A 20000-nucleotide genomic window follows, 5' to 3' on the forward strand; every position below is an offset into this window, starting at 1 on the left:
GTACACAAACAGAGCACACACACACATGCGCACACACACACAGAGCACACACATGCACACACACACACACAAACAGAGCAGTCAGTCACACAAGCATATCTTCTACAGGCTAAGAGACGAGTGCATGGCGTTGCATATTGGCGTTGCAAACACTGAAATGTTGAAAATAACTTGACGTTTGAAACGTGGTGTGAATGTTAAGTCTGAACACATAATGAACCGCAGCAGTGGGGAGCTTTGGCTGCAGCTGGCAAAGACCACAGCTGTGCACAAGCTGTGTGTGTACGTGCAGTATAATTGCATGGCTTTGTGCTCAGTGTGTGATTGTGTGTGTGTGTGTGTGTGTGTGTGTGTGTGTGTGTGTGTGTGTGTGTGTGTGTGTGTGTGTGTGTGTGTGTGTGTGTGTGTGTGTGTGTGTGTGTGTGTGTGTGTGTGTGTGTGTGTGTGTGTGTGTGTGTGTGTGTGTGTGTGTGTGTGTGTGTGCGTGTGCGTGTGTGTGTTCCAGTGCCAGATCAGGAGAAGAAGCAGAGCCGCAAGCAGGAGAAGGACGGAGTGTTCCGAGTGGTGGAGGCTAAACAGGAAGACGAGATCACGCTGAGCTGAGGTTTCCGCTCCACCCGACCCGACCCGACCCGGCCCTGCCCAGGAAAGCCACTGACCCCTCCGCACCGGTGCGTGGGTCCACCTCCGGTTCTGTTCTCATGGCGAGCTGGACCCGATACAGCTCGTCTTCAGCTGGCCCGTCTCCCAGCCGTGTACAAAGTAGACAGGTCTACATACTAGAGACCTTCAGGCAACTCTCTGCACTTTCCCCTTTTTATATGTCGTACTACTAGAAAGCTTCTGTTGTTTTTTTTGTTGTTTCTCACTTTGACCATGACTGACTGTTAATAAATAAGTGTTTCCATAGCGACGTCTCCTTGAATCGTTCGACTTTACCCCCAGAAAAACGATTAAAAAATGTTGGTGATGGCAAAAGCATACAACGTGATTCAAAAGTGTTTTTGGTAGGTTAGTTTTATTATGATTTTTATGTATTTATATAGATAGATAACGATCAGAGTGTTCAGTAACAGTGAAGAAGTTTCAGTGTGGTAGAGAGGGTGAAGGATTGCAACAGGACACAAGTGCTTTGTGTTATAACAGCTGGCCCGAGGAAATGACCAGTGTCTGTTGTGGCAACATTTGAAAGTTACAGTAAAATGACACTTTAAATGTGTTGACATTACAGTGAAATAACACTGATAGACATACCAACAACACAGACCAGCTAATACATGTAAACAACATTAGTTTAGTTAACACCAGTCGTGATTGTGCTCTTGCTCACTTGTGTGCTGCTAGCTTTGTTGAAACCAGAGCATATCTCGGCTGAGATCGGGCTGGAAAAGCTCTATTGACTTATCACTTCCAGGGGTGTAACTAACTGTGAGATTAAACTTAAACATTGTTTTACCATCAAAAACAGATTCTGGACTGCAGACTTTTCTTGGCATCTTCTTTTCTGTCCAGCACCCAGTTTTTATCGCTTTCGGATGTGCGTGCGGTATCCTTGAACTGTGTTCATATAAATCCCGCCTCATGCTGAATCAATGATTGTGATTGGTGCTTCATGCCAGATCAGTGATTGTGATTGGTGCCTCATGCCGGATCAGCAATTGTGATTGGTGCCTGGGTTTTTGAAATTTTGGAAGTGGTTGTCAACGGTCTCCTTGCCAGACAGGCCTGCTGAGTGAATTGAAATGTGCTGGTAACAGGTTGGTCTGGGTTTTTCCCAAGCTCGTGCACCACGGACCCAAACAGGAAATGAGCACCTGATGAACAGGAAATGAGCACCTGATGTTCCAAAGTGGCTGTTTGGAACAGTGGGTGCCTCTCATTTGGGCTTTTATACGTCCTCCCCCGACCCTCGCTCCTCGGGCCTCCATCCTCACTGATCTACATAAAAAATTATGGGGCGAAAACAATGGGATCGTCTATCCAGTGTTAGTTATAGATCAGTGGGAACGCCCCTCGAGCATCGAGGATCGAGGAGGCATGTTGAGAAGCACCTATAAGGTTTTGTTTTGATGTGTTTTCAAGCCAAATGAATGTGGATATAAAAAGTAGCTTATTTAACAACTATAAAAGAGCAGAAACAATATGTAAATGTGTACAACAGCCAGCTCTAATCAGCCGGGACAGCGTGTTCACTTCACTTGCCATTAAAGAACCTTCCGGCAGTTCTGTGACGGAATTGATCAGCATTCCATCAACGCTTGGAATGTTATCAGGAACACTTCCCTCTGCACTGCCAAACAAGCGCATTTCCTCAAAGACCTCAACACGATGAGCTTTGTATTGAATCCACTTCACATGGTACCACCTTTAACCTTTCACACCATATTTCAGAAGATGCTGAACGTGGTTCACCTTCCTCCTTTCACCACCTTTTTTCTCTCCATTCCTGAGATGCCAAGCTCACGTGACATCCTTCGAGGAAACCCCCCTCTGGCCTAATGGAACGCGTTCTTCAGCTCTTCCTTGAGACCAGTTCTTCTGCCTGTAGCTTCTTCCTGATCTGCGTAATAACTGAGAGAGCGTTGTGGAACTCCATTACAGCCAGGAATGGCAGTCACAGCAGAACACACACACACACACACACACACAGTATCACAATATCACACATCACAATCAGCCAGGAATGGCAGTCACAGCAGAACATTACATTTAAAATTCTGAGCTAGTGCTGGAAGTGTTGATCATGCGTGTCCATGTGTGTATATTACATATGGCATTACCCTATCCCTACCCATCGTGTCTATTTATTTGCAAATGCACATACTGTTTTTATTCTTATACAGCCTTGTTCTACTGCCTTCATTCTAATATTACTGCTCTGTTTGTGCTCTATCTGTTTGAGTGTTGTACTTTGAGAGATAGATAGATAGATACTTTATTGATCCCCAAGGGGAAATTCAAGAGAGCAAAGATTAAGAGTCAAATTCCTTATTTGTTTACGCAAACCTGGCTAATAAAGCTGTTTGTGATTTGAATGTACTTACCATCCTGTGTGTGTGTGTGTGTGTGTGTGTGTGTGTGTGTGTGTGTACTTACCATCCTGTGTGTGTGTTCTGATGTGAATGTACTCACCATCCTGCGTGGTTACTGAGCTGATTCTGATGTGAATGTACTCCCCATCCTAGTGAATGTGTGTGTATGTGTGTTCTGATGTGAATGTATTCACCATCCTGTGTGTGTGTGTGTGTGTGTGTGTGTGTGTGTGTGTGTGTGTGTGTTCTGATGTGAATGTACTCACCATCCTAGTGTGTGTGTGTGTGTGTTCTGATGTGAATGTACTGACCATCCTGTGTGGTCACTGAGCTGATTCTGATGTGAATGTACTCACCATCCTAGTGAATGAATGTGTGTGTGTGTGTGTGTGTGTGTGTGTGTGTGTGGGTATGTGTTCTGATGTGAATGTACTCACCATCCTGTGTGGTCACTGAGCCCATGGTGCTGATGTGCTCCGGGTCACTCAGCTCCTCGTTGCCGTGACGCGCGGGGGCCATTTCGCCCATGCTCATTGGTCCGTCCCGCTCCACCCGAGCCATCCTCTGGGCGATGCGGTCGCTAAGGGCAACATAGTCCTGCCGCAGGACGTCCATCTCCGCCAATAGCAGCTGCCGCTCGTTCTCCAGCGCTCCGACGGCGTCCCTCAGCCTCCGCGCCTCCTCCGAGCGCCTCCTCTCCGCTCGCACCTCCTCCCGCTGCAGAGACTCCGCCTCCTCCCGCAGCGCGGCCTTGTCCCGCTTCAGGTCGGAGACGAGCGTTCCCAGCGCCTCCGCCTCTCTCCGCAGGCCGTCCTGGCGCGCTCCGCAGCTCCCGTGCTCGTCCCGTAGACGCAGCAGCTCCGCGCGCTGCCGGTTGCGGAGCGACGTGGCCTCCTGCTTCAGCGCCTCCATCTGGTCCAGCGCGGCGCGTCTCTCGGCGCGGCTCTCCTCCAGTTTAGCGCACAGCCTCCTCACCGTGTCCTGCAGCTCCCCGAGCGTCTTCTGTCCGGCCGCCCGCTCGCGCTCTCTGGAGTGGACGGATTTGGTCAGCCTCTTGCTCTCCCTCTGGCTTTCACCCAGCTGCTGGGTCAGTCGCTCGCTCTCCCTCTGGCTTTCACCCAGCTGCTGGGTCAGTCGCTCGACCTCGCCTCTCAGCGCCGAGGCCTCCTCCTCCAGAGCGAGCTTCTCCCTGACGACCTCCTCCCGACACTCCTGCGCCCGCTGCAGCTTCCTCCTCGACTCCTCGAGCTCCTTCAGCGCAGCTTCTCTCTGCTCGTGTTCTCTCAGCTTCCGTTTGGCGCCCAGTTCCTCCAGCTCTCGCGTCGCCTCCTCCAGCCTCCTCTGAATCCGCTCCTTGTCTTTCACCTCCTCCAGGAGCCTCCTCTGAATCCGCTCCTTGTCTTTCACCTCCTCCAGGAGCCTCCTCTGAATCTGCTCCTTGTCTTTCACCTCCTCCAGGAGCCTCGTCTTGGTGGAGGTCGCTCGCTTCCTCAGGCGCGCGTACTTCTCCAGCAGGGCCCGCAGCTGAGCCGCCAGGTTCTCGTTGTCCATCTCCGTCACGGACAGCTTGGACTTGAGCGCCTCGCAGACCCTCTGGAACCCGGCCGCCAGCTGGGCACTCCTCCTCTGTTCCATCATCAGCACCTCCTGCAGCTGGTGCTCCTTGGCCTCCTTCAGCGTCACCAGGCCTGTGTGTGTGTGTGTGTGTGTGTGTGCGTGTGCCTCCTTCAGCATCTCCAGGCCTGTGTGTGTGTGTGTGTGTGCGTGTGTGTGTGCCTCCTTCTGCTTCACCAGGCCTGTGTGTGTGTGTGCGTGTGTGTGTGCGTGTGTGTGTGCCTCCCTCAGCGTCACCAGGCCTGTGGTCTCCAGCGCCTCCTGTTGTTTCATCAGCAGGAGCTGAGCTGCGCGGTGTGTTTGCTCGTCTCTCTCCTTCAGCACGACTCTCACGCCCCGCTGCTGCCACCGCGCCTCCACGTCCTCTCCTCGCTGCGTCTCCTTGGCTACCGTGAGAGAAGCGTGAGAGAAGCGCTCGCTTGCTGAAAGCCGCCTCGAGTTATTAGCGATGCTGGTCCGCGTCCGCTCTTCCTCTGATGGTCCGTCACCGCACAGGAAGCGGTCGCCATCAGCTCGCCCCACGGATGCAGTGGGATGGAGGCTCCGCCCGCTGTCCTCGCCCCGTAAATCGGCCTCTGCAGACGGGCGGCGCTTAGCCAGCTCGGGGGGCTCCCAGCCTGAGCCGCTGGTGCTCTGAGACTCTGAGGCCCCAGTGCTGCTGCTGCAGGACGCCTCGTCCTGCCGCCTCTCAGACACCACCAGGAGGCGCTGCAGCAGCTCCAGGGTGCCGCAGGAGGAAGTGCCGCAGGAGGAGGTGTTACCCAGCATGCCGCAGGAGGAGGTCTTACCCAGGGTGCCGCAGGAGGAGGTCTTACCCAGCATGCCGCAGGAGGAGGTGTTACCCAGGATGCCGCAGGAGGAGGTCTTACCCAGCGTGCCGCAGGAGGAGGTCTTACCCAGCATGCCGCAGGAGGAGGTGTTACCCAGGGTGCCGCAGGGCTTGAGGGATGCGGCCAGATCAGGTTCAAGGTGTCGGCATGCTGCTTGGCCCTCCATGTGGCCTCCATGGCCAGAGCACAGCAAGGACTTGCACATCGCGGCAGGGTGGCCAGGCACACTCGGGCCAAACACGCCAGCCCTCTGGGACATGAGGAGGCCTTCCAGGCATAGGTGCATGCTGGGAAGGTGGAGGGGGGAGGTCAGGAGGTCAGGGTTCATTTCCTTCCTTCCTGTTCGCTTGCAAGTGTCTATACAGAAATGCTGCGTCTAAAAGAACACACAATCATGAGCTTGTGGTATCATTTGCTGGTGCTTAAAAAAGCAGCATGCAGTCACAGTATTTACTTATCCCAACAACAACAACAACAACAACGACTCATCAACTGCATCTCCCTGCCCAACACAACACAATCCCAGTCAGCACACCCCATGCAAATGAGCTGGAGCTGAGCTCAGACTGATTTCCATGTGGCTATTTACGAGCCCTCACTCCACTCCATGGGTGCCTCTCAACATGCCTCCTCGATCCTCGATGCTCGATCCTCGAGGGGCGTTCCCACTGATCTATAACTAACACTGGATAGACTATCCCATTGTTTCCCCCCCCCCCCATCATTCTTTATGTAGATCAGTGAGGATCGAGGCATCGAGGAGCGAGGGAGGACGTATAAACGCTGCATGAGAGGCACCCCTCAGCACCAGCACGACTGCACCACAGGCCTGTGGCCGGACACTCGGCAAGTGGAGTGCAAATACTCTCGATGATGACCTCCGCTTACTGACGCCATGAAACTGACCTCTGCCTCTCATAGATACCATAAAACTGCACACCACTGTAATAACTACCAATACATTACACATCAAAGCGGAGTCTCTTCTCTAAGACTTCTCTAAGTCTAATCTCTAGAAACCTAAGTCAAAAGTCAAAAGCGGAGTTTGATTTAGAATATCTAATCTCTAGAAACTTTAGTAAAAAGTCAAAAGCGGAGTTTGATTTAGAATATCTTATCTCTAGAAACCTAAGTAAAGAGTCAAAAGCGGAGTTTGATTTAGAATATTTAACCTCTAGAAACTTTAGTAAAAAGTAAAAAGTGGAATTTGACTTGACTAGATTATCTAATCTGTAAAAACATTAAAAAGTTAGGGAGGAAACAAATCCCTCTGGTCTCACCTTGCCTTCTCTCGGCGGCGTCCCCAAAGCTGAACTGCGGTGGCCGTAACGGCCGGCTACTGTGCCGCCTGCACCCCATTGTTCTGGCCGTTTAAAACAGCCGTCTCCGTAGCAACAGAGCGCCGCTCAGGAGACTGCCCAGAGAGGCGAAAGCGGAGAGTACTGTTATAAACAGCAACACACACACACACACACACACACACACACACACACACACACTGCTGTTATAAACAGCACAAGACAAGGCCTTGCATCCACAGGAGGTTTCTCTCAGCTCTAGGACTGGGCTCCTGGAAGAGTCAGGTTTCAGCATTTACTGCTCAAACACTCCAGTATGGCCTATATATGCAGAGAAGGGACAGACTCGTGTTACTGAGCCTCAACACACACACACACACACACACACACACACACACACACTCGTGTTACTGAGCCTCAAATTCATTTGAAGACCTGCAGGCTTTGTGCTGAGTGAATGCTTCTAGGCGGAGGATCTATTGGGCCGTCTCAAGACAGTCAACGTTTGTTATTATACACAAAATGTCAGTCGTAACACATGCCTGTAAAAATACCCATACACTCAGAAGTTATCCACACACTCAGAAGTTATCCACACACTCAGAAGTTATCCACACACTCAGAAGTTAGAAGGCGGCAAATGGAGTTTTTCAGGTCACTGACTGAAGATCTCCATCAAAACACCATTCTCAGAGAGCAGTGAAAATAGCAGCAAGTCATGTTCCGTTGTATGTGAAACACATTCAGATAAAGTGTCCATATATTTATATACATTTGCATCCTATGCATGTAGATCTTCATGTTCCTGCATATTTGTACATTTTGTTCAAGCAAAACAAACATAAATAGCATGTGAGCACATGCAAGAGAAGGCCAGAATGAAACACAGGATGAACACAGGACAACAAGCCTGCCAGGCATTTTGGGTTTGGGACAAACTGATCTTTGATTTCACTCCAACAAATCAATATGTAACAATATATAAACATGTCTACATCTATAAGCTAAATGTCAGAAGAAAACACAGGAATTAGTGGTAAATTTAAAATATGTATTTTAATCAACTTTTAAAAAATAAATTACAGGGTGCAGCTTTTAAAAGGCCAGATGAACCCACACCCTCCATCCACCAATCCGCTCCTCTCGACCCTCAGATAAGTGGCTTCTGATTGGAGCTTGGGGAAGAGGTGGAGTCAGGGGGGTGGGGCTTAGAACAAAACAAAAACAAAAATCACAGAACCGGGGAGACACTCAGCTACAGTCATCTACAAAAATGATACAAAAATCATGGATTTATACATTCATGTACATGCGCTGTCCTCTATGATACAAATTAACATGATTTTCTAGCAACTGTACAGCGGGGACTTGGATGGATTTTGGTGCTGAGCCTTCTGATGTCACACGTCAACACAACACAACGGTCACTGGTGGAGCCATAAACGGTATACCGTATGCCTCTACCTCGAGGTCCGTACTCTGTATCTGCCAGTTTGTGAGCGTCTATCTAAACTTGTTTACAAGGCTGACCGTGAGAACAGAAAAAAAGGCAAAACAAAGAGAGTGTGAAAAGACGAACCCTTCCGAGGTAAAGGGCTCGGGTTAATGGTTGTCATGGCACCGTTAACGCTGTACTTGGCAGAACAGGGTCTTCTGGTTTCACTCTGCTTCCCTAACATGAGCAGATATAGGTCAGTTTGTCTCTATGCACAAGATGGAGTCAATCTATAGAAGTCAGTAGATCTTGGTGTATGCGTGAGTGTGTGTGTGTGTGTGTGTGTGTGTTAGTCAGTTTGATTTGCCAGCATTGGAGAGGGGCCGGGGGATTGACAACTAGACAACTCCAGGTGTTGAGTGTAAACTTTGGTTTTAGTTCCACTATGAGATGAAGTCCATTCTGTTTTCTTCTGTCCCACTCACACTTACCCATTCACACACACACACACACACACACACAAACACACAGACAGCTAGAGGGCGGAGGTTGTGTGTGGAGGGCCGGAGATCAGGTGCGTTTTAACTTTGCGCCAGGGTTTGCCACGGGCTCCGTTAAACTGGCTCTTATCGAGTTCACTACAGTCTGTCTGATATTGTCCTCCATGTACTGCTCAGTCAGAGGCTTCAGCACCTGAGACAGGGAGAGAAAGAACCACAAGAAATTCAGCAAAAAAAGGAAATAATTAAGAAAAAAGAGCTACACAATGTTACACATCAATGTCTATGCAATTGTTTTGTAAGACTGCATTGGCAACTGCATTGGCAATATGCCCTTTCTGTCGTACCAATAAAGCAGGAGGGAGATAGAGATAGAGATAGAGAGATAGATAGAGATATATATAGAGATAGATAGATAGATAGATAGATAGAGATAGATAGCGATAGATAGATAGATAGAAAAAAGACAGACAGACAGAGAGAGAGAGAGAGACAGAGAGAGAGAGAGAGAGAGCACGAGAGAGAGAGAGAGAGAGACACAGACAGACAGAGAGAGCGAGAGACAGAGAGAGAGCGAGAGAGAGAGAGACAGACAGACAGACAGACAGAGAGAGAGAGCGAGCGAGAGAGAGACACAGACAGACAGAGAGAGAGAGCGAGCGAGAGCAGGAGCGCGTGCGGCCCTCACCTGTTCCCACAGGGCCTCTGCGGTGAGGTCGATGACCTCGGCCACCTCCCGGTACTCTCCCGAGTAGCGCACGTACGCCCAGGCGCACAGCGACATCAGCGACACGCCCATCACCAGGTTGGCCAGCGCGGCGACGACCGACAGGCCGACGAAGCCCGTCACCGTGGAGATGACGTAGGTGACGAACATGACGGCGAACAGCGTTGCGGGCGTGCGCGCGGCGTAGAAGATGTTCTTGCTGTCGTTGTGCTTGATGACGTTGCCGTAGAGATCGTCAAGCTCCGCCTCCAGCTGGTCCTGGTAGCGCTGGCAGTACTCGGCTCCGCCCATCTTCTTGACGGAGCGGAACTGCCGCACGGACGCCTCCTTCAGATGCTCGTGGTGGCGCTGCAGGTCCGCGGGGGCCAGGTACGGCTTGGTGCCGCCGCACACCTGAGGCAACGCAGAGCACACGTTTAGTTATACAGCGCGCACACACACACACACACACACACACTCAGATCTGACGAGGCAACGCAGAACGCACATTTAGTTATACACACACACACACATCTGACGAGGCAACGCAGAGCGCACATTTAGTTATACAGCACACACACACAGATCTGACGAGGCAACGCAGCTTTAGTTATCCAGCACACAGCAGCTCAATGAGAAGCACACACCCACACACACACACAATGTTGCGTCTGTACCACATTTGGGTCCAAACTCCCAAAGGAATCTTGGATCCAATCTCTCTCTCTCACTCTCTCCAAAACAATACACACTGCTCACAATAAAGTTAGGGATATCTGGCTTTCTGGAGAAATGTATGGAAAATATAAAAGTTCAAGCTGCAGCTGGTATTATATCATGAAAGTAGGGCATTTAAGTAGAAGCATGCGATGGTGATTTCCTCATCTCAAACTATTTAGTGAAACAAAGGCCAAAAAACCACACACACACACACACACACACACACACACACACACACACACACACACACACACACACACACACACACACACACACACACACACACACACACACACACACACACACACACACACACACACACACACACACACACACACACACACACACACACACACACACACACACACACACACACACACACACACACACACACACACACACACACACACACACACACACACACACACACACACACACACACACACACAAAAAGGCCAAAGATGCCAATTTCGACACAATCCTCCATGCAAGCAGACAGGCGCAGGGAGAGGTCAGCACAGCGAGGGGTCAGCACAGGGAGGGGTCAGAGGTCAGCACAGCGAGGGGTCAGAGGTCAGCACAGGGAGCAGGTGAACGTTCGGAGAGTGTAGACAGTATGTGTCTACACTCTCCGCCGCCATGGCAAATAGGAGACCAGTGCTAGCTAGCCATTCCATTGAATCCTATGGGGCGTATTCGGCGTAAGCGCCACTTTTGACATCCAATAACATTACAGCTGAAGCGTTTTAAGCCTTTTGTACGAACCTTTTCTATTTTCGGAGTAAATACAACATTGTGAGATTGGCGTTATAACCTCGTAACTGTCTTATCGGCTGAGTAATAAAAGTTTTTCTGAAATCAATGCTAAAGTGGTAATGCGCATGCGTCCAGAGAGAGGTCAGACTCGGTCAGACTACGTGCCTACGTCACATGTACGACACCTGAGCCTGCGCAGGAGACCCATGCAGGAGATAGAAGACCAAAAAAAAAACCTTGAAATTTGCTTCCTTGGTCTCTGCTGACGTCTACGTGATAGCTCTGTCCATATCTTTTACTGTCTATGGTCAGCACAGGGAGGGGTCAGCAGCTCTCTAGGGTGTTGCTGTTTCCCCACCCAGGGACTGCACAGCCAGATGTGACCAGAGCCTTCAAACGACCCACTGATAACTTAATCAGGAGCTATTCTCAACTGCACCACAGGTCTTTGAGTCAGGTGCTACACAATTAAGGTAACACAATTTTGAAAGCAGTATCTTTCCAAAGACAAAAGCATGTGAGTGTGTGTGTGTGTCCTCTGTGGTACCAAGATAGGCTGGCACACTGGGAGGCTTCTGTGCAGAAGACTTGAGATCAACTGGAAGCCAACCAGAATAGCACATTTGTGACCAATCAAATCACAGAAAACATACACTCCCTGTTCACCCACAAGCACACCCACAAGAACAGCAAGGTCATCCACACACACACACACACACACTCACACACACAGTCTTCTCCAGAGAGCTGGTTTGGCCTGATCGCTCAGAAAATAGTTGTCCTGCTTTCCCTATGTGGGTCAATTGAGAAAGCAGCTATTCTGGACCTGCTCTTCTCCCAGTATTTGCAGTATCTAGGCTATGTTCTGTTCTGTTCTGTTCTGTTCTGCCGCTCCGGACACCTTACGTAACGACACACTTTCTCCAGCGCTCCAGGCTGGGCACACCGGGGGAGAGACGACTCATTTCTGAGCTCACCAGTGGAGCTCACCAGCAAACACAACTCCTGAAATGAAGCGGTTCTCCAGCGCAACACAACTCCTGAAATGAAGCGGTTCTCCAGCGCAACACAACTCCTGAAATGAAGCGGTTCTCCAGCGCAACACAACTCCTGAAATGAAGCGGTTCTCCAGCGCAACACAACTCCTGAAATGAAGCGGTTCTCCAGCGCAACACAACTCCTGAAATGAAGCGGTTCTCCAGCGCAACACAACTCCTGAAATGAAGCAGCTCTCCAGCAAACACAACTCCTGAAATGAAGCGGTTCTCCAGCGCAACACAACTCCTGAAATGAAGCGGTTCTCCAGCGCAACACAACTCCTGAAATGAAGCGGTTCTCCAGCGCAACACAACTCCTGAAATGAAGCAGTTCTCCAGCGCAACACAACTCCTGAAATGAAGCAGCTCTCCAGCGCAACACAACTCCTGAAATGAAGCAGCTCTCCAGCAAACACAACTCCTGAAATGAAGCGGTTCTCCAGCAAACACAACTCCTGAAATGAAGCGGTTCTCCAGCGCAACACAACTCCTGAAATGAAGCGGCTCTCCAGCGCAACACTGAATGCAGTGCTCCTATCAGCACACACAACGATTCGTTTGCCGCTTGTCACTTTAAAAGCTGAGACTTGAACATAACTATATGTGGTGTCTGATGAATACATTAATGTAAAACATGACTAAGCGGTCCTCACCTGCTTCATGAACACATGAATATAAACATGACTAAGCGCATGTGGTGTTGTCTGATGAACACATGACTAAGCGGTCCTCACCTGCTTCATGAACCCATGAATATAAACATGACTAAGCACACGTGGTGTTGTCTGATGAACACATGAATATAAAACATGACTAAGCGGTCCTCACCTGCTTCATGAACACATGAATATAAACATGACTAAGCGGTCCTCACCTGCTTCATGAACACATGAATATAAACATGACTAAGCGGTCCTCACCTGCTCCATGAACACATGAATATAAAACATGACTAAGCACATGTGGTGTTGTCTGATGAACACATGAATATAAAACATGACTCAGCGGTCCTCACCTGCTCCATGCCTTTGCTGTAGGAGTCCTTGGCGGCAGCCACAGCAGTCAGGTTGTTGGCCTCAGCAGTCGCCTGAGAGAGGCACACACATGAGGATGTGAGGGGCAACAGAAACACATACACCACTTCACCTGTGTGTGTTCATTCATGTTCTTCTGTGTGCAAGTTGAGAGTGAATAGCTAAAGTGTGTGTGTGTGTGTGTGTGTGTGTTGAGTTGACAGACCTGTAACATGGACTTGGGATGTGGCAGCTCCTCCCCCTGGTAGATCTTGATGTAAGCCTGCAGGTCAAAGGTCAGAGTCAAGGTCAAGAGTCAAGGTCAATGGTCAACCAAACCTCCCCTCCCCACTACGACCTTGAGGAGGGAGCAGCACACAGCTCTAGTGACCCCCCTCAGCTCTAGTGACCCCCTCAGCTCTAGTGACCCCCTCAGCTCTAGTGAACCCCCTCAGCTCTAGTGAACCCCCTCAGCTCTAGTGAACCCCCTCAGCTCTAGTGACCCCCTCAGCTCAGGCACCTCTGCAGTCATGCGCTGCTTTGCCTTCCTCTCAGGGTCACATGCTCTGCAAGCTTCCGAACCGGCCAATGTTTTTGCCCCAACAGCACTTCCTCCCCCCAGCCCAACTGCCCCCAGCCCAACTGCCCCACTAAATTAATTAGGCCCAGGGGATCACTAACTAATATAATGATATAAAGGGTCTAATTAACTAGGCCCAGGGGATCACTAACTAATATAATGATATAAAGGCTCTGGCCACAGGCGGTCAGTATTGACGGAGAGAGCTCCAGCTAGAAGAGCCTAGAGAGCCACCAATACCACACATGACTCTCTACACACACACACACAAACACACACACACCACCCTTACTGCCCAAGCAGGTGAGGCTGTCAGTCACCACAGCACAGGGCGTCACAGATAGCAGCAGCAGCAGCACAACAACGCCACAGAACCGCTTCAGGTCCTCCTGAAGGTTCCTTTAAAAGGGTTCTATTTGTTCCTCAGTCAGGTTTGCTTGTGTACCAGCTGCTGAATGCCTCTCTCTTATAACTCTATTAAACCGTATATAGGTAAATATGTTCAATACTTTAGGATCTAATGACCTTCACAATAGGATCTAATGACCTTCACAACAGTCATCAGCCCGCTCAGCAGCAAAAGGTTTGTCCCGAAGTCATAGTGAGGGTAATCCTTCCGTCAGCTCTGTCTGAGACGCTTTGCATCATCTTAAAGTGTAAGTGTAAAAGAGATAAGAGATGCGCTATGACCTTGAAGTACTCCAGCAGGTCTCTACAGGTGACCTTGGCTCCGTTGATCTCCTTCTCCACCAGGTGCTCCGGAGCCAGCAGCAGAGGCACCAGCTCCTGTAGAGTCCTCTTAAACTCGTCATCGATGTCTGCACACACACACACACACACACACACACACACACACACACACACACACACACACACACACACACACACCAGAGATGCAGAGATGCAGTCTTCAATGCCTGCGCTCACACACACCACAACATGTTGTCCTATATAAAGCGCACCCACAACATCAACACCTATTCCAGCGGTTAACTAGAACATCAACACCCATTTCAGAAACGGGTGTCCAACTCAAAGCGCTTCGCTTTGAATTGGAAAACGTGCTTTTTAAAGCGCTAGTCTACCTCTGCATGTAATAATAGCTAAACAGTTAAAGATACGGATCAACAGCCCTACAAGGCAGTTTAGAAAAGTTAATCAACTTTAAGTACAATCTTTGTCCTCTGATTACCTTGTTTTTAATTAATGCAAAAATCCAAACAAAGCATCAGCTCCCAGCATCAGTATCAGCATCCAATGTTCCACGTAAAAATTGTGTGCGTATGTTTGCAGGTGTATGCACATGTTAATGCATGTTTGCATCCCTCCACATATGAATGAGCACTGGGTTAGTGTCACAGGTGTGTGTGTGTGTGTGTGTGTGTGTGTGTGTGTGTGTGTGTGTGTGTGTGTGCTTACCCTTCAGCCTGCCATCAAAGTTGGGGTTGGTGGCGACCTTGAGGCCCGGATGGGGCAGCAGGAAGCAGTCGATGGAGGAGAAGCAGGCGTGGATGTGCTTACGAACGTTCTGCAGCTCCTCATGCTGGTTCTGCTTCACCTGAAACACACACATATATATTGATAAAACACACACACAAACACACACATTAAAAAAACAACAACAACAAAAAACCCACACACAACTCTATAAAAACACACACAGACTAGGAGACTATGTAAAACAACAGTGTGTCCATCACTACAGCAGTTTGCTGGGCTTGCCGGAGCAGACCCATGTGAAGTGTTCAGTATTGCCTCTGCACTTACTGAAGGCACTGTTTATACTGGAATGTTGGGTCTCACTCATTCCAATACAGTTTAAACTCTCATCGTCTTGGCTCACTCAGACACTGGGAGCAACCACACACACACACACACGGCCTACATTACACAGATGCACACACACAGCCTACATTACACACAGACGCGTGCACACACGGCCTACATTACACACACAGACGCACACACACACAGCCTTCATTACACATACACACAGCCTACATTACACACACACAGATGCACACACACAGCCTATATTACACACACACGGCCTACATTACACACACACATGCGCGCACACACACACACACACACGGCCTACATTACACACGGCCTACATTACACACACACACACACACACGGCCTACATTACACACATTCTCCCCCTGCGCACCTCACCAGCTCATATCAGTCCAGCTGAGCCCAGCTGATTATGTGTGTGTGTGTGTGTGTGTGTGTGGCGGAATGTTTGGCTAATCACAGGCTTGATCAGCAGGTTATGTCTAATGAGGCCTTTGCAGTAGAACGCAAGGCCCGAGTCCTGAATCTAGAACACGGCGCAGTAGAACACAAGGCCCGAGTCCTGAATCTAGAACACGGTGCAGTAGAACGCAGGGCCAGTATCCAGTGTCCGTCCACGCTGCTTCTCACCTGAAGCCGTCGATCCAGGAAGCTGTTGCCCCCCTCCAGCCCGTACTTGTGCTCGTAAGGGTAACACCAGTCCCTGATCAGGAACATCAGTTTCTACAGAGAGGGAGAGGGAGAGAGGGAGGGAGGGAGAGAGGGAGAGAGAGAGAGAGAGAGAGAGGTAAGTTAACTTACTGTTGACCCAGATAAACTTGTGCTTGTGTTTAAAGTGAAGACGAATGGCTGCCATTAAGAGCACTGTGCGATGTGCACAGGTGTGCTGTGGTACCTGAAAAGGCTTCTCATAGATATGCACAGGTGTGCTGTATAAAATGGTTGCTTACCTGAAAAGGCTTCTCATAGATCTCCTCCAACGCCAGTCTGCCGTACTCCGTGAACAGCTACCAATATAATAAATATAATAAATAAATAAACAACCAACCAGTAAACAAACTCATTACAGAAATAAACAACCTCCCCACAAACCCATTACAGAAATAAACAACCTCAATCAAAACCCCTTACAGAAATGGAACAACCACTTCTGGGTTGGCTCTTCGGTGTAGCAGTTTATTAAAAATGGAGAACAAGGTGCTTTCAAGGAACTGGGTTATAAATATGTGACCCTGTAAAGCGGAACCAGTCGTTTCGGTAAAATTAATTAAATTAAGTTATTGTGCTCACGTGAACGGCCATAAACTAAGCTTTCCAACGATATGTATATCGAGGGTATTACACAAACTATCGCTAAGATAACAGCATCCAAAGTTGACATGGTTCTCCTGTCACGATATGCCAGAAGAGGAGAAATCACCTTTTTAAGCAGCGCGTGCACAACGGGAATGACAGCAAATGTGTTGAATCTTCGCCGGGTTTAACAGTCAAAACGTATGTTTTTCCGTGAAATGCGTTCACGATATGAACCTGTAGACTGTAAACAGTCGAATGAGGCGAAAACGTGAAATTCAACATTTTAACCCGGAAGTTTGTTATTGTTGATTTTCTCAAAATAACGTTGTGCGCAAAACGACTGATTTCGCTATGAATGGTCACATATGTAGTCATACTATGCAAATCTTTACTGTGGCAGCGCTTTTCTTAATGACGTGGCGTGACCAGATGCGGAAGCCCTCACATGTATGCCTATGGTGATGTGCACTCAGTGCACTCAGCTGGCGAACTAGGCCCTCACATGTGTGCCTATAGAGATGTGCACTCAGCTGGCGCACTAGGCCCTCACATGTGTGCCTATGGAGATGTGCACTCAGTGCACTCAGCTGGCGCACTAGGCCCTCACATGTGTGCCTATGGAGATGTGCACTCAGTGCACTCAGCTGGCGCACTAGGCCCTCACATGAGTGCCTATGGTGATGTGCACTCAGTGCACTCAGCTGGCGCACTAGGCCTTCACATGAGTGCCTATAGAGATGTGCACTCAGCTGGCGCACTAGGCCCTCACATGTGTGCCTATGGAGATGTGCACTCAGCTGGCGCACTAGGCCCTCACATGTGTGCCTATGGAGATGTGCACTCAGTGCACTCAGCTGGCGCACTAGGCCCTCAAATGTGTGCCTATGGAGATGTGCACTCAGCTGGCGCACTAGGCCCTCACATGTGTGCCTATGGTGATGTGCACTCAGTGCACTCAGCTGGCGCACTAGGCCCTCACATGTGTGCCTATGGTGATGTGCACTCAGCTGGCGCACTAGGCCCTCACATGTGTGCCTATGGAGATGTGCACTCAGCTGGCGCACTAGGCCCTCACATATGTGCCTATGGAGATGTGCACTCAGCTGGCGCACTAGGCCCTCACATGTGTGCCTATGGTGATGTGCACTCAGTGCACTCAGCTGGCGCACTAGGCCCTCACATGTGTGCCTATGGTGATGTGCACTCAGTGCACTCAGCTGGCGCACTAGGCCCTCACATGTGTGCCTATGGAGATGTGCACTCAGTGCACTCAGCTGGCGCACTAGGCTTACTCCTGCGGTTTTAACAGAAACTGCCGTGTTTCCCCATTCAAAAAACAAAAGCTTCACTTTCTAACTTCCCAGTTAGTCTCCAGATCAAAAGCAGTTGTGTATTCACGTTGTGTGAATGATGCCATTTTCTGCATCTTGTTTTATTCCAACCGTGGGCTCGTTTCAGGAAAGACGAGAGGTCTTTCCCAGAGGACCGATTGTAACACATGTTCACTGTATCATCTGAGCCCATGCCCTTAGTTACCTGAAGATGTTGCAAGTCATCCTCTTGAATGTTCTGGGAAAGATTGTAGACCTAAAGAAATAGAGAAGAGAAGAGAACAGGAGCTTTAACATGACCGCACATGGAAATGAAAACAAAACAGCAAACTTGAATTGCAAAGCAGATTTGCTCAGTCATCCAGATCAGTCCTGCAGTCTAGAAGAGGGGCGACCGAAGCCACGCGCTGTTTAAGTAGTGGAGTGGATTACTGAGTCTTGCACAACTCCCCATACACACACACACACACACACACACTCATGCACACACACACACACACACACACACACTCACACACATGCGCCTCCACTACTGATCCTAGCGCAGGCTGTTTACAGCCCCGACACAAACACGGCATTTCTGCTGATGAAGCATGCAGAGGGCTCAAAACAGAAGTGCTACCAGACCATCTGACAAACAAACGTGTGTGTGTGTGTGTGTGAAGCACGCTAGTCCAAAGAGAAACACACGACTTGTGCCCTTCAGCAAAACACAAAGCTCATGACGTCTATGGATGTGAATGAAAGCAGGAAGGCCTTTCCCCTGACTGTCTGACTGGACTTGCCAATCCAGGTACTGCTGATAAATAGTTCATTTCAAAGCCAACCGAAATTAGACTTTTATGGGAAAGTCGCCCGTGCCCTATCTTTGCCCTTTTACGTGTATGTGTCACTTCACTTGATATTCATTTCTAAACAAACGAAGACGCCAAATTTCCAAATAAACTCAAAAACTCACCCCACAAGGGTGTCTGCATTAGCTCCAACCAAAATGACACTGTACAGTGACTCTAAAGGCTGTAAACAGTGTTGTAAGGCTGCGTGTGCAAAAACACTTGGAGCTCCAGGGAAATTTCGCAAGGAGAATTCTTAGTCCAACTGTTGAGTGACTGGGCAGACATGGGGCCCCCCACCAGCCCAGCACCAAACTCCGAACACGGTAAACAAAAACCAACAGATATTTTAGGAAGTAAAAGCTCCCGTTAAGAACCAAATCAGATTTTGTTCAAATCTACAAATTTACAGCTACTGACAATATAAAGTTTGAACGAATGGATTATTAAGTTCGGTGCGCTAGAAACATGGCGGCAATATTCCAACACACACACACACACACACACACACACACACACACACACACACACACACACACACACACACACACACACACACACACACACACACACACACACACACACACACACACACACACACACACACACACACACACACACACACACACACACACACACACACACACACACACACACACACACACACACACACACACACACACACACACACACACACACACACACACACACACACACACACACACACACACACACACACACACACACACACACACACCAACTGTGTTGCACTATTTAAATATACACTTTAAATGAGATAAAATCCTTTCATTGAGCTGCGTTTTTTACGCACGCAGCCTTTCCTTGCCCAGCAATGTAACCATCCCCAGTTACCCAAGTCAGCTGCCACCACAAATGGAATCCAATTCTGTGGGAAACGCTGCATGCGTACACACATACACACACACACTTAAACAAAACCATGGCCTACTGTAGTCATCACGTCACGTGTAGGAGTGACCTTATCTGCCACCTGTGGGACTAGTGATTCCCACAGACTTGTGTGTGTGTGTATGTGTGTGGGACTAGAGTGATTCCCACAGACTTGTGTGTGTGTATGTGTGTGGGACTAGAGTGATTCCCACAGACTTGTGTGTGTGTATGTGTGTGTGTGTGTGTGTGGGACTAGAGTGATTCCCACAGACTTGTGACTGGTTTCAACACTCTCCTCGCTCAGGGC

General features: G+C 49.2%; 2 protein-coding genes across 3 annotated transcripts in view; one reads left to right on the forward strand and one right to left on the reverse strand.

Moving 5' to 3' along the window:
- Positions 1-909, forward strand: part of hells (helicase, lymphoid specific) — a 17371-nt gene extending 16462 nt beyond the window's left edge. The window contains exon 23 of the mRNA XM_062520047.1: positions 506-909. Within this exon, the coding sequence (XP_062376031.1) occupies positions 506-603 (98 nt within the window). The 3' untranslated portion in view covers positions 604-909. The remainder of the gene's footprint in view (positions 1-505) is intronic.
- Positions 910-7811: 6902 nt separating this feature from the next.
- atl2 (atlastin GTPase 2) overlaps positions 7812-20000 on the reverse strand; it is a 17753-nt gene continuing 5564 nt past the window's right edge. For both annotated transcript variants that reach the window (XM_062520049.1, XM_062520050.1), the window contains exons 6-14: positions 18154-18204; positions 16272-16328; positions 15952-16044; positions 14941-15079; positions 14212-14339; positions 13168-13224; positions 12944-13015; positions 9398-9829; positions 7812-8902 (exon numbers count right to left, since the gene is read on the reverse strand). In XM_062520049.1, the coding sequence (XP_062376033.1) occupies positions 8780-8902; positions 9398-9829; positions 12944-13015; positions 13168-13224; positions 14212-14339; positions 14941-15079; positions 15952-16044; positions 16272-16328; positions 18154-18204 (1152 nt within the window). In that variant the 3' untranslated portion in view covers positions 7812-8779. The remainder of the gene's footprint in view (positions 8903-9397; positions 9830-12943; positions 13016-13167; positions 13225-14211; positions 14340-14940; positions 15080-15951; positions 16045-16271; positions 16329-18153; positions 18205-20000) is intronic.

This window comes from Sardina pilchardus, chromosome 18, assembly GCF_963854185.1.
Source record: "Sardina pilchardus chromosome 18, fSarPil1.1, whole genome shotgun sequence".
In the NCBI taxonomy this organism is placed as follows: Eukaryota; Metazoa; Chordata; class Actinopteri; order Clupeiformes; family Clupeidae; genus Sardina; species Sardina pilchardus.